At 43.0% G+C, this 14,544-nt stretch overlaps 1 protein-coding gene across 1 annotated transcript in view; it reads left to right on the forward strand.

The window, feature by feature from the left end:
* The window catches only part of fer1l4 (fer-1 like family member 4), a 293,664-nt gene that overhangs the window by 254,657 nt on the left and 24,463 nt on the right, over positions 1 to 14,544 (forward strand). Inside the window, 1 exon segment of the mRNA XM_034164544.1 lies at positions 2,407 to 2,577. Within this exon segment, the coding sequence (XP_034020435.1) occupies positions 2,407 to 2,577 (171 nt within the window).

The raw sequence follows: 14,544 nt of genomic DNA on the forward strand, positions 1-14,544 counted from the left end.
ATAGGTTTAAGCCAGGTTTCACATAAACCAATTATATTTAAGTGGTAATTCATAATTATCCTTTATCATTTATTTTATTGTCATCCAATGTAGTTATGGGTATTAGGTTTGCAAAGCTATCCCTCTGTGCTCCTTATGGACACATCTGTGGAAACAGGCCACATCCACAATTGTCGCAAAGCCCTGCAGGTCCTCTGATCACCTACTCTGTGGCCTGCTGTAAAGTCCTAATGTTACCCTCCCTGTAGAGCAGGGGTGGGCAACTTGTTTCAGAAAGGGCCAAGAGGGTGCAGGTTTTCTTTGCAGCCACTTACTCCACCAGGTGATTTCACTGATTAATATCACTTTGAGCAGATGGAATCAGTTGATTGTTCTTCAGATGGGACTTTAGCTCCCAGAGATGAACTTATAGAGACATTCCCTGATCTCGGCAGTGACCTTCATGTGTCTGAGTCCTCTACCTTTGCGATCCAGATAGGCCTGGGATGATCTTATGGAGTCATGACATCAAATGTCCGAGGTGTTTGGTGATGCTGATATCTTTGCAGGACAAGGCAGGTCCAAGTCTTTGGGTCCTGGTGCTTCCTGTTGTACTGTCTAGTGGTTGTCCCACTTGGACTCCAAGTTTCATACCAGGTTTCTGTGTGCCAATGTGTCATGGACATCCGTCAGAGCACAAAACTTGCATACTTAATGCTGGACCATTCTGCAACATAACATCATCATTACTCTGATTCCAGCTTAAATGAAAGCTGGCATCTTCACGATGCTTTAAGTCACCACAGGAACATGTAACCATGCTGTGGCTCCCCAACTGACCAAATGGGTCAACAAAGATCAAGACTACTACCTTAAACCCTGCACCATCCATCCTCAAATCCAGTCAGCACAGCCTACAGTGGGTCCCATATGATCCATGGTCCAAAGCTGTGATTGTAATGTCCGTGGACCAGGAATCAAAAGCACGGTGGCCTGTGCTGTTGAAGGCAGCCTGAGGCTGTCTCACTGGGCTGAGACAGCTTGTGACTGGCATTTTGTGAGGATTTTGTGGATGTCACCTGATTTGAGCGAGGGTTTTCCTCGTGTGAGTCACAGGGTGTCGCTACACCAGTGGTCTGGCTTCATTCTTTTCTTTTTCCAAAGGAAGTAAGTTTAATGGTTAATCGTGTTACCTTTGGCGATTCATGGAGAGGTGTCTGTTCCGGGTCAAGGAGCGCTCCCAGAGGATCCCAAAGCCCGTGTGTGACTCGGGACCACTTGGAGCGGATCCTGGAGCCTGGCCAACGAGGATTGTATACTGGTCATTCCCAGGATTAGAAGACACTAGATCCCCAGGGACATACTACTGACAAGGCACCACTCCTGGAAATCATTTCTGCAGTCGGTGAGTGTGCTGGCCACACCTTTTTTGTTGTTGTTGTTGTTATTTATTTCATTACATCCACCAAGGACGTAATAAACTCATCGACATTTATTTATTTATTTGTCTGTCTGTCAGCGGGATTACATCAAAACTACTTCATGGATTCTCACCAAATTTTCACCACAGATAGATATTGGGCTATGTTAGACTCCATTAAATTTTGGAGGTGATCCACGTCCTGATTGGCGAATGTCAAAAATCTCTGATTGCTTTTTCTTCCGTTCTTGCAGTTGCGGAGGTTTGTCAGTCTTGTCACATAATGGTATATTATAGTCCACAGATATTCTGAGCACTGTGTGGTGCAAACGTGTCATCATTTCAGCCGTGAGAGTGCCGTGCTGCATTCGAGAACTATGCATGTGGACTACTTCTGACTTTGGCCCTATTTCGCTGTAGAACATTCAGCCCACGTTCAGACGACATGCGCAAACGTGACAGAGTACCAAATCAGTGAGATTCCAACTGAAAATGTGTCGCTAAGTTGCCTGTTTTGTTTGCGAGTTTGTGCCTACAACAGTCGCAGCCTAATGAGATACTAACCGAAGCTGATCTGGAGCAGCCTTGTACTTTGAGGTGTTTCAGATCTTATCTGGTACGAGAACACCTGGAAGTCCTGATTTATTTGCAGGAGGACATTAGGACTGAGACCTAGACCCTGACTGAGTGTCCTGTCCCCTCAATGAAGGTGAAAGTTATTTACTGTGTGATGTATGAACACATGACCATCTGAATTAATGAAAGTGTAGCATCAACTTGGTCGCATTTACCACATATGGAGTTTTCTAGCGCAGTTCCACATCAGACATGGTATGTCAATAAGTTGGAATCTGAAAAATTGTCTACCATTACTCCTGCAGACTAAAGGACTCAGACTGAACGTTGTTTTGGGTTTTTGTATAATTTATTTATTATTATTTTTTTTTTTTTTTACTTTGGAAGACTACTAAAGTTTGACTTACTGTCTGTCTGTGTCTCTCTGGCAGGGTGTTTGAGTTCACGGTGTCCTTCCCGTTGGAGACGGAGCTGGTGGTCACAGTTATGGACCATGATCTGGTGGGGTCAGATGATGTCATTGGGGAAACACGGATCGACCTGGAGAACCGGTTCTACAGCAACCATCGCGCCTCCTGTGGTTTGGCGTTGTACTATGACACGTTGGTATCCAGACATTAGCACCAGTACCACCAGGACCAGTACTCTATTAGTACTACTGTACACACAGTACATATTTGTAACAGTGTAACACATGTTAGTTGTAGTACTACAGTTGCATGCAGTACTGACACTACAGTACATTTATTACCAGTACACACAACAGAAGCATGTATTGGTAGCATTGCTGACAGTACTATACAACACTACAACTCCACTTCCAGTGAAGTTGGGACATTGTGTAAAATGTAAATAAAAACAGAATACGATTTGCAAATCCTCTTCAACCTATATTCAAGTGAATACACCACAAAGACAAGATATTTAATGTTCACACTGATAAACTTTATTGTTTTTTGTGCAAATATTGCTCATTTTGAAATGGATGCCTGCAACACGTTTCAAAAAAGCTGGGACAGTAGTATGTTTACCGATGGTTACATCACCTTTCCTTCTAACAACACTCAATAAGCGTTTGGGAACTGAGGACACTAATTGTTGGTTTGCTTTCCGCTTTGCATGGTAGAGTTTTAACTTGCAATGTAGATGTAGCGACGAACTGTGTTAACTGACAGTGGGTTTTCTGAAGTGTTCCTGAGCCCACGCGGTAAGATCCTTTAAATCAAATCAAATCAATTTCATTATATAGCACCAAATCACAACAAACAGCTGCCCCAAGGCGCTTCATATTGTAAGGCAAAACCATACAATAATATGGAAAAACCCCAACTGTCAAAACGACCCCCTGTGAGCAAGCACTTGGTGACAGTGGGAAGGAAAAACTCCCTTTTAACAGGAAAAAACCTCCAGCAGAACCAGGCTCAGGGAGGGGCAGTCTTCTGCTGGGACTGGTTGGGGCTTTATACAATGATGCTGGTATTTAATACAGTGCCGCCTAAGGGATCGAAGGTCACAGGCATTCAGTGTTGGTTTTCAGCCTTGCCGCTTACGTGTAGAAAGTTCTCCAGATTCTCTGAATCTTCTGATTATATTATGAACTGTAGATGATGGAATCCCTAAATTCCTTGCAATTGAATGTTGAGAAACATTGTTCTTAAACTGTTGGACTATTTTTTCATGCAGTTGTTCACAAACATTACATTAAACATCTTTATATATTTTAATTATTTAACATTAAATATCTTGTCTTTGTGGTGTATTCAATTGATTATAGGTTGAAGAGGATGTGAAAATCATTGTATTCTGTTTTTATTTACATTTTACACAATGTCCCAACTTCATTGGAATTGGGGTTGTACATGATACTGTACACTGTGGTACTCTTGAGTACTTCTGTTGCTTGCTTCTGGTCTTTGACCTATTGGCCCATTTTCTCTCGTCTCTATAGCGATGGCTACAATAAATGGCGTGATGCAAAGAAGCCGTCAACCATATTAGCTGAGCTATGCAAGAAAATGGCATCATGTCTCCAGAGTACCGAGGATCTGAAGTTAAAGTCCTCAACAAGATCTACAAAATCCCAGCAGATGCAGTACCTGAAGGTAGTGGTACTAAGATTAGATACACGTTAGGTAATACTGCTAATTACTGTCTCTGCTGGTCTGACTCCACACAAGACCAGAAGGATACGACTTTGGTGTACAAATGATGTGGTTAAGCTGCAGATGTAACTCCGTCTTTGGTCTTACAGCTCTGCTGAAGAAGAACCAACGCTCCCCACAGGAGGCGGAGCTTGAGGAGCACGTGGCTCTGAGCGTGCTACAGCACTGGGAGGAGATGAAGGAGTTCCTCCCCAAAGCTCTGCCACTGTCCCAGAACACGTGGAGGTCCGGTCCTGCTGAACCCAGACAGACCGGGACTGCCACAGGTAACAGATAAACACACACACACACACACACACACACTGGAGGGACAGAGGGGGCCAGTCCTAATTAACCACTCTGTAAGTCTGATACAGAAATTCTGTATGTACATGTATATGGTTTTATATATTATATATTATATATATAATATATATATATTATATAATATATATATATAATAATACATACATACATACATACATATATATTATATATGTATATATGTATATATATATGTACTGCGGTATTGTATCACTTCCTGTTCCGGAGCACAGCGGTGTTTTTCTGTATCTGTTAGCTGTTTAATCTGCGCAGTTAGATTGATCTAGTTATCTAGATTACTTTGTGTCCCTTCACAGAAGAAAAAAATCTTTCTAGTCTGGTAATTAACACGTTTGTGTCCCTTCACAGAAGAAAAAAATCTTTCTAGTCTGGTAATTAACACGTTTGTGTCCCTTCACAGAAGAAAAAAATCTTTCTAGTCTGGTAATTAACACGTTTGTGTCCCTTCACAGAAAAAAAAATCTTTCTAGTCTGGTAATTACACGTTTGTGTCCCTTCACAGAAGAAAAAAAATCTTCTAGTCTGGTAATTAACACGTTTGTGTCCCTTCACAGAAGAAAAAATCTTTCTAGTCTGGTAATTAACACGTTTGTGTCCCTTCACAGAAAAAAAATCTTTCTAGTCTGGTAATTAACACATTTGTGTCCCTTCACAGAAAAAAAAATCTTTCTAGTCTGGTAATTAACACGTTTGTGTCCCTTCACAGAAGAAAAAATCTTTCTAGTCTGGTAATTAACACGTTTGTGTCCCTTCACAGAAAAAAAAATCTTTCTAGTCTGGTAATTAACACGTTTGTGTCCCTCACAGAAAAAAAATCTTTCTAGTCTGGTAATTAACACGTTTGTGTCCCTTCACAGAAAAAAAAATCTTTCTAGTCTGGTAATTAACACATTTGTGTCCCTTCACAGAAAAAAAAAATCTTCTAGTCTGGTAATTAACACTTTGTGTCCCTTCACAGAAAAAAAAAATCTTTCTAGTCTGGTATTAACACGTTTGTGTCCCTTCACAGAAGAAAAAAAAATCTTTCTAGTCTGGTAATTAACACTTTGTGTCCCTTCACAGAAGAAAAAAATCTTTCTAGTCTGGTAATTAACACGTTTGTGTCCCTTCACAGAAAAAAAAAATCTTTCTAGTCTGGTAATTAACACAGTTTGTGTCCCTTCACAGAAAAAAAAAATCTTTCTAGTCTGGTAATTAACACGTTTGTGTCCCTTCACAGAAAAAAAAAATCTTTCTAGTCTGGTAATTAACACGTTTGTGTCCCTTCACAGAAAAAAAAAATCTTTCTAGTCTGGTAATTAACACTTTGTGTCCCTTCACAGAAAAAAAAAAATCTTTCTAGTCTGGTAATTAACACGTTTGTGTCCCTTCACAGAAGAAAAAAAATCTTTCTAGTCTGGTAATTAACACGTTTGTGTCCCTTCACAGAAGAAAAAAAATCTTTCTAGTCTGGTAATTAACACGTTTGTGTCCCTTCACAGAAGAAAAAAAATCTTTCTAGTCTGGTAATTAACACGTTTGTGTCCCTTCACAGAAAAAAAAATCTTTCTAGTCTGGTAATTAACACATTTGTGTCCCTTCACAGAAAAAAAAAAATCTTTCTAGTCTGGTAATTAACACATTTGTGTCCCTTCACAGAAAAAAAAATCTTTCTAGTCTGGTAATTAACACATTTGTGTCCCTTCACAGAAAAAAAAATCTTTCTAGTCTGGTAATTAACACGTTTGTGTCCCTTCACAGAAGAAAAAAAATCTTTCTAGTCTGGTAATTAACACGTTTGTGTCCCTTCACAGAAAAAAAAAATCTTTCTAGTCTGGTAATTAACACGTTTGTGTCCCTTCACAGAAGAAAAAAAATCTTTCTAGTCTGGTAATTAACACGTTTGTGTCCCTTCACAGAAAAAAAAATCTTTCTAGTCTGGTAATTAACACGTTTGTGTCCCTTCACAGAAAAAAAAATCTTTCTAGTCTGGTAATTAACACGTTTGTGTCCCTTCACAGAAAAAAAAATCTTTCTAGTCTGGTAATTAACACATTTGTGTCCCTTCACAGAAAAAAAAATCTTTCTAGTCTGGTAATTAACACATTTGTGTCCCTTCACAGAAGAAAAAAATCTTTCTAGTCTGGTAATTAACACGTTTGTGTCCCTTCACAGAAGAAAAAAAATCTTTCTAGTCTGGTAATTAACACGTTTGTGTCCCTTCACAGAAGAAAAAAATCTTTCTAGTCTGGTAATTAACACGTTTGTGTCCCTTCACAGAAGAAAAAATCTTTCTAGTCTGGTAATTAACACGTTTGTGTCCCTTCACAGAAAAAAAAATCTTTCTAGTCTGGTAATTAACACATTTGTGTCCCTTCACAGAAAAAAAAATCTTTCTAGTCTGGTAATTAACACATTTGTGTCCCTTCACAGAAAAAAAATCTTTCTAGTCTGGTAATTAACACGTTTGTGTCCCTTCACAGAAAAAAAATCTTTCTAGTCTGGTAATTAACACATTTGTGTCCCTTCACAGAAAAAAAAATCTTTCTAGTCTGGTAATTAACACGTTTGTGTCCCTTCACAGAAGAAAAAAAATCTTTCTAGTCTGGTAATTAACACGTTTGTGTCCCTTCACAGAAAAAAAATCTTTCTAGTCTGGTAATTAACACGTTTGTGTCCCTTCACAGAAAAAAAAATCTTTCTAGTCTGGTAATTAACACATTTGTGTCCCTTCACAGAAAAAAAAATCTTTCTAGTCTGGTAATTAACACGTTTGTGTCCCTTCACAGAAGAAAAAAAATCTTTCTAGTCTGGTAATTAACACGTTTGTGTCCCTTCACAGAAGAAAAAAAATCTTTCTAGTCTGGTAATTAACACGTTTGTGTCCCTTCACAGAAAAAAAAATCTTTCTAGTCTGGTAATTAACACATTTGTGTCCCTTCACAGAAAAAAAATCTTTCTAGTCTGGTAATTAACACGTTTGTGTCCCTTCACAGAAGAAAAAAAATCTTTCTAGTCTGGTAATTAACACGTTTGTGTCCCTTCACAGAAGAAAAAAAATCTTTCTAGTCTGGTAATTAACACGTTTGTGTCCCTTCACAGAAGAAAAAAAATCTTTCTAGTCTGGTAGTGCATTTGTGTTCTTTCTGTGCCATAGTTTCCCCCATTACTATAATTACTGTTTAAAAATGTGACAAAATTCTTTGTAAATTTAAAAAAAAACAAAACGCAAAAATAGCTACGTTGTATGCGTTTTGTTTGTGTACGATAATTTCTCCCAAAATACGATAATTTTGAGGTTTTGGTACGATAGTTTCATATTTCATATCTGGCAACACTGCTCCGGTGCAGAAAAACAAGAAGGGCGGGGCTTGCGAACAATGCTGTGCGCCACACTTAAATAAACTGCACACCCACACAAACACATCTTCACAAATGACACTAACACTCTGCCTTTTCCTCAAAAATTACTACATTTATGTTTGCTGTCTGTCTCTGTACTTTTCTGTCAGTTTTGCGCTCTTTTTCATACTTTTCCCTTGTTTCAAAAGTCACCGAACGCACTTTACCATAATATATGCAACATATAGCATACTGTTGGAAAACACGGGTTTTTGGCTTGCTGTCAGTGTTGAAATTTTTCAGAGTGAGGGCTTACATGAGAACTTACGGTAATGAGAATCAGCGGCGCACTAGTGTGAAACTTCCGTGTTTTTCCTCTGCGTTATGACATCACAGACTTACGTTTACCGTAATACACCATATATGTTATTGGAAATCCCTTTTTTTTTTTTTTTTTTTTTGGCAAATTAGGTTGCCAGATACCTACAACTGCATTATTGATGAAGAGAATAGATTATACATCTTGGTTGCAAAAACTTTTTTTTTTTTTTTTTTTTTTTAGCTCCACAAGTATATTTTTTGTTGTTGTCTTGTTCTCTCAGGTGTAGGCCTATAGAATAGATTCGTGATTTTGGGTGCAATTTTGTTATTTAAGCTATTTGTTTGTTTGCCTACACACTTAATATTGTAAATAAAGTGTTAAATTATTCAGCATTATGTCGTCATATGTTATGTATTATGCTGTACTTGTGCGTCTAATGGTATGAGTGGGTTAGGGGGTGGTGGTGGGCAGGGGGGCGGGGGGGGTGGTATTGTCCCTACCAAAGCTGAGACTAAACCTACGCCCTTGGTTGGTATATGGCATTAGAGAACATAAAGAAGGAATCATATCCTTAAACCTAGTTACAGCGCTTTCTGGAAGACTTCTAGTGTAATGAAACTTATTCCCCACTGCTGGGTAGTCCATCAGAGTAAATGTAAATGTTATTAAGAAATGATCAGACAGAAGGGAGTTTTCAGAGAATACTGTTAAGTCTTCTATTTCCATACCATAAGTCAGAACAAGATCTAAGATATGATTAAAGTGGTGGGTGGACTCATTTACTTTTTGACCAAAGCCAATAGAGTCTAATAATAGATTAAATGCAGTGTTGAGGCTGTCATTCTCAGCATCTGTGTGGATGTTAAAATCGCCCACTATAATTATCTTATCTGAGCTAAGCACTAAGTCAGACAAAAGGTCTGAAAATTCACAGAGAAACTCACAGTAACGACCAGGTGGACGATAGATAATAACAAATAAAACTGGTTTTTGGGACTTCCAATTTGGATGGACAAGACTAAGAGACAAGCTTTCAAATGAATTAAAGCTCTGTCTGGGTTTTTGATTAATTAATAAGCTGGAATGGAAGATTGCTGCTAATCCTCCCCCTCGGCCCGTGCTACGAGCATTGACAGTTAGTGTGACTCGGGGGTGTTGACTCATTTAAACTAACATATTCATCCTGCTGTAACCAGGTTTCTGTAAGTCAGAATAAATCAATATGTTGATCAATTATTATATCATTTACTAACAGGGACTTAGAAGAGAGAGACCTAATGTTTAATAGACCACATTTAACTGTTTTAGTCTGTGGTGCAGTTGAAGGTGCTATATTATTTATTCTTTTTGAATTTTTATGCTTAAATAGATTTTTGCTGGTTATTGGTGGTCTGGGAGCAGGCACCGTCTCTACGGGGATGGGGTAATGAGGGGATGGCAGGGGGAGAGAAGCTGCAGAGAGGTGTGTAAGACTACAACTCTGCTTCCTGGTCCCAACCCTGGATAGTCACGGTTTGGAGGATTTAAGAAAATTGGCCAGATTTCTAGAAATGAGAGCTGCTCCATCCAAAGTGGGATGGATGCCGTCTCTCCTAACAAGACCAGGTTTTCCCCAGAAGCTTTGCCAATTATCTATGAAGCCCACCTCATTTTTTGGACACCACTCAGACAGCCAGCAATTCAAGGAGAACATGCGGCTAAACATGTCACTCCCGGTCCGATTGGGGAGGGGCCCAGTGAAAACTACAGAGTCCGACATTGTTTTTGCAAAGTTACACACCGATTCAGTATTAATTTTAGTGACCTCCGATTGGCGTAACCGGGTGTCATTACTGCCGACGTGAATTACAATCTTACCAAATTTACGCTTAGCCTTAGCCAGCAGTTTCAAATTTCCTTCAATGTCGCCTGCTCTGGCCCCCGGAAGACAATTGACTATGGTTGCTGGTGTCGCTAACTTCACATTTCTCAAAACAGAGTCGCCAATAACCAGTTTGATCCTCGGCGGGTGTGTCGGCGAGTGGGGAAAAACGGTTAGAAATGTGAACGGGTTGGCGGTGTACACGGGGCTTCTGTTTAGGGCTACGCTTCCTCCTCACAGTCACCCAGTCGGCCTGCTTTCCCAGCTGCTCGGGATCTGCCAGAGGGAAACTAATGGCGGCTAAGCTACCTTGGTCCGCACCGACTACAGGGGCCTGGCTAGCTGTAGAATTTTCCACGGTGCGGAGCCGAGTCTCCAATTCGCCCAGCCTGGCCTCCAAAGCTACGAATAAGCTACACTTATTACAAGTACCATTACTGCTAAAGGAGGCCGAGGAATAACTAAATATTTCACACCCAGAGCAGAAAAGTGCGGGAGAGACAGGAGAAGCCGCCATGCTAAACCGGCTAAGAGCTAGTAGCTGCGCTAAGCTAGCGGATTCCTACAAACACACAAAGTGAATAATGTGTAAATAATTTAGAGGTGATTCAGCAGAGGGAGTGCTTTAGTTAAGGCACATGAAGATTACACTGTGAAACAAATCGTTATCTAGGTAACTAGATCAATCTAACTGAGCAGATTAAACAGCTAACAGATACAGCAAAACACAGCTGTGCTCCGGAACAGGAAGTGATACAATACCGCAGTAAGAGCCAACCACCAGTAGAGGCCACAGTGTTGCCGCGTGAGGGGAGAAGACCAGTTACAAAGTCCATCGTAATGTGTGTCCAAGGCTGTTTGGGAATGGGCAGAGGTAGTAACAAGCCCGCAGGCGAGCGTGACAAGGACTTATGTATCGCACAACTATGACAGGCATTAACATATTCAGTAACATCCGCAACCATATGTGGCCACCAAAAACGTTGTTGCACTATATGAACTGTCTTTTTGATTCCAGGTTGACACAAAAACCGGCTATTGTGGGCCCACTTAATTACCCCCCGAGGGCGTCAGGTACAAATAACGTCCCCGGTGGACAATCAGAAGGCACGCAAACGTTGCGGAGGGCTTCCTATACCCGTGATTCTACCTCCCACGGCCGAGATAATGGCCGAGATAAAACATGACGCTGGGAGGATATTGCCGGGGTCAGAAGGTGTACCAGCTTTATCGTATTGCCTGGACAAGGCGTCGGGCTTCCCATTTTTCAAACCGGGTCGATACGAGATAACAAAGTTGAATCGGCTGAAAAAGATCGCCCAACGGGGCTGAGGAGCATTTAAGCGCTTCGCAGTGCAAAGATAAGCGAGGTTTTTATGATCTGTGTACATTAAAAATGGCAATTGTGTCCCCTCAAGCCAGTGACGCCACTCCTCCAAGGCCACTTTTACCGCCAGCAGTTCGCGGTCGCCGATGGAGTAATTTTGTTCTGCCGCAGTCAACGTACGGGACAGATAGGCGCATGGATGCAATTTCTTATCTTTGGAACTCATTTGCGACAGAATCGCTCCCACACTGATATCGGAAGCATCGACCTCGACCACGAACTGTCGTGCTGGGTCAGGAAGGTGTAGCACGGGGGCAGCAGTAAAGCGTTGCTTTAGGACCCAGAATGCCTCGTCACATTCAGGCGTCCACTTGAATGCCTGAAGGGACGAGGTTGCGTTATGGAAAGGTGCAGCGATGGTACTGAAGTTCCTAATAAATTTCCGATAAAAGTTAGCAAATCCCAAGAATCTTTGTACATCCTTCCGATTGCTTGGAACTGCCCACTCATGCACTGCCGCTACTTTGTTTGGGTCCATTTGAATCTCTCCCTCTGAGATGACGAATCCCAGAAATGATACTGTGGACCTATGGAATTCGCATTTTTCTGCCTTGATGAAGAGGTCGTTCTGTAATAAGGACTGCAGGACAGAACGGACATGTTGAGTATGAGGGTGGAGATTGGGAGAGAAGATCAGGATGTCATCCAGATATACAAAAACAAATTTATTTAAGTATTCTCATAACACGTCATTTACCAAATTCTAGAAGACTACTGACATTCCACGTCCCAACAGCCTGGGGCTGTAAGCATGGACCGGGCCGCCGGGCCACCCGCCCTTGACCGCCACCCAATCCTCTCTGCACCCGACCCCCATGGCCCCATCTGCAGGTGGTGAACCCACAGGAGGGCGGGCCCACGTCGCTCTTTCAGGCTGAGCCCGGCTGGCCCCATAGGCCCGACCACCAGGCGCTCGCACGCAAGCCCCAACCCCAGGCCTGGCTCCAGGGTGGGGCCCCGGCTCCGCCATACCGGGCGCCGTCTCGGTCCTTGATTTTTTACTGGTCATGGAGTTTCTGAAGTGCCCTTAGTCTGACCCGTCACCTAGGACCTGTTTGCCTTGGGAGACCCTACAGGGGGCACAAAGCCCCCAACAACATAGCTCCTAGGATCATCCGGGTACGCAAACTCCCCCACCACGTTAAGGTGACAGCTAGAGGGGGAGGGCAGCTAGAGGGGGAGTACAAGCGGCCGAGATGAGTTTCCTCCGCAGGGTGGCTGGGCGCTCCCTTAGAGATAGGGTGAGGAGCTTGGAGTCGAGCCGCTGCTCCTCCACATTGAAAGGAGTCAGTTGAGGTGGCTCGGGCATCTTTTCCGGATGCCCCCTGGATGCCTCGCTGGAGAGGTGTTCCAGGCACGTCCCATTGGGAGGAGGCCCCGGGGAAGACCCAGGACACGCTGGAGGGACTACATCTCTCGGCTGGCTTGGGAACGCCTTGGGGTTCCCCCGGAGGAGCTGGGGGAGGTGTGTGTGGATTGGGAGGTCTGGGCGGCTTTGCTTGAGCTGCTGCCCCCGCGACCCGACTCCGGATAAAGCGGAAGAAAACGGATGGATGGATGGATGGATGGAAGACGACTGGGGCATTTGTGAGCCCAAAAGGCATCACCAGGTACTCATAGTGCCCAATTTGGGTGTTAATGATGATGTCACTCAATCCCCGGAAGAAGACATCTTGGAGAGCCACCTGGTTCCACTCTCTCTCTCTTCGAGGCGAGGATGCGAAAATCAATGGCGTAATCTGCCACCCGGCGGCTGCCTTGCTTTAACTTCATCAAATAACGCGCCACCTCGCGCCCTGGTGAGGTGTGCTGGAAGGCCTGCTCTAGAGCATGAGTGAAGGCTGCCAGGGAGAAGCAAGATGGCGAACCGTGGCTCCACTCAGTCGTGGCCCACGCTGCAGCCCGGCTGGTCAGGTGAGTAATGACGAATGCTATCTTCGCCCTTTCGGACAGAAACATTGACGCCATTAATTCAAAGTGAAGTTCACATTGTGTAATAAAACACTTGACATCCCCGGACTCTCCGGAAAACGCTCAGGCTGGGAGAGTTGATTACAGACCTCGGGTACAGAAGCCGGCGGGGCTAACGATGGTCCCGGAAGTGGTGCATCGGCAAGAGCCGTACTGGTCGTAGCCTGATGCTTAATGGTAGTGAGTAGTTGCTCCATCTGAGAGCTCACTGAGGCCATGAAAGAAGCTGCCGCTTGGCTAACTCACTAATCCCTGAGTTCAGAGAGGCTAGCTGGTCCTCTTGCTGAGTGTGCTGCCAATTGTGATGGCGTACCGCCAGCTGGAAGGTGTCTGCATCTGCTGTGTCCATTGTTGGCCAGATTGTACTATCAGGTTTGACAGGCAAGACGGGCTGGACACAAATGCAGGATGCAGGTACACAGCTCAGTGGAGTTAAGGCATTTACTTGGTAAACAGGCTGGAGTCAGTACACAGAAAGGCAGTCCAAAAAGAGCAACAGTAACAACAACATCAGGCTTAGGCGTGGTCGAGGTACACAGGCAGGTATTCAAAAATCACGATGAGGCAAACAAAGCAAGGCAAGGAAATACAAGAAACAGAGCTTTAAAGAGGCACAAGGCACTACAATTTGGCGAGGGAGTATGGCACAATGGGGAGCTTAAATACACCCAGGTGATGAGGTGCAGATAGAGAACAGGTGTGCGTGGAACACACCAGAAGGAGGGCGTGGCCAGACAGAGGGAAACACCCACCACCAAGAGCCAGCAGAGACAGACAGGAAAGAACAGGACAGACAGACCCAAACAGAAAAACCCCAGCAAGAGAATAAACAAAATGTAAGTGAAAAACACAAAGCCAAGAAATAAAAGCTGGCAAAAACCCAAATCCTGACACATGACACCGTCCCAGACAGAGATAGGAAGACTTTGTTTTTATCAGTTTAGATTGTATGCAAATGATGACATTTTTGAGCATGTGTCAGACCCACACGCAAAAGTAGTCATGTCAAATCCAGTCTGGAACAATAAGTGGTCTGAGGACAGGCCTCGTGGAACATTACATCCAACAGCCTAATCTGCATGGGTTGCCAAGTTAGAGATAAACTCATCAAATTCATCTAAGAATTCAGAATTTAGGCCTGGTGCCTATATACAGTCACAACATAGCATGGTTGATTTTTATTCTTCTGACCTTGGCTATACGTAGTATCATGAGCAGAGC

This window comes from Thalassophryne amazonica, chromosome 3 (assembly GCF_902500255.1).
Source record: "Thalassophryne amazonica chromosome 3, fThaAma1.1, whole genome shotgun sequence".
Taxonomy (NCBI): Eukaryota; Metazoa; Chordata; class Actinopteri; order Batrachoidiformes; family Batrachoididae; genus Thalassophryne; species Thalassophryne amazonica.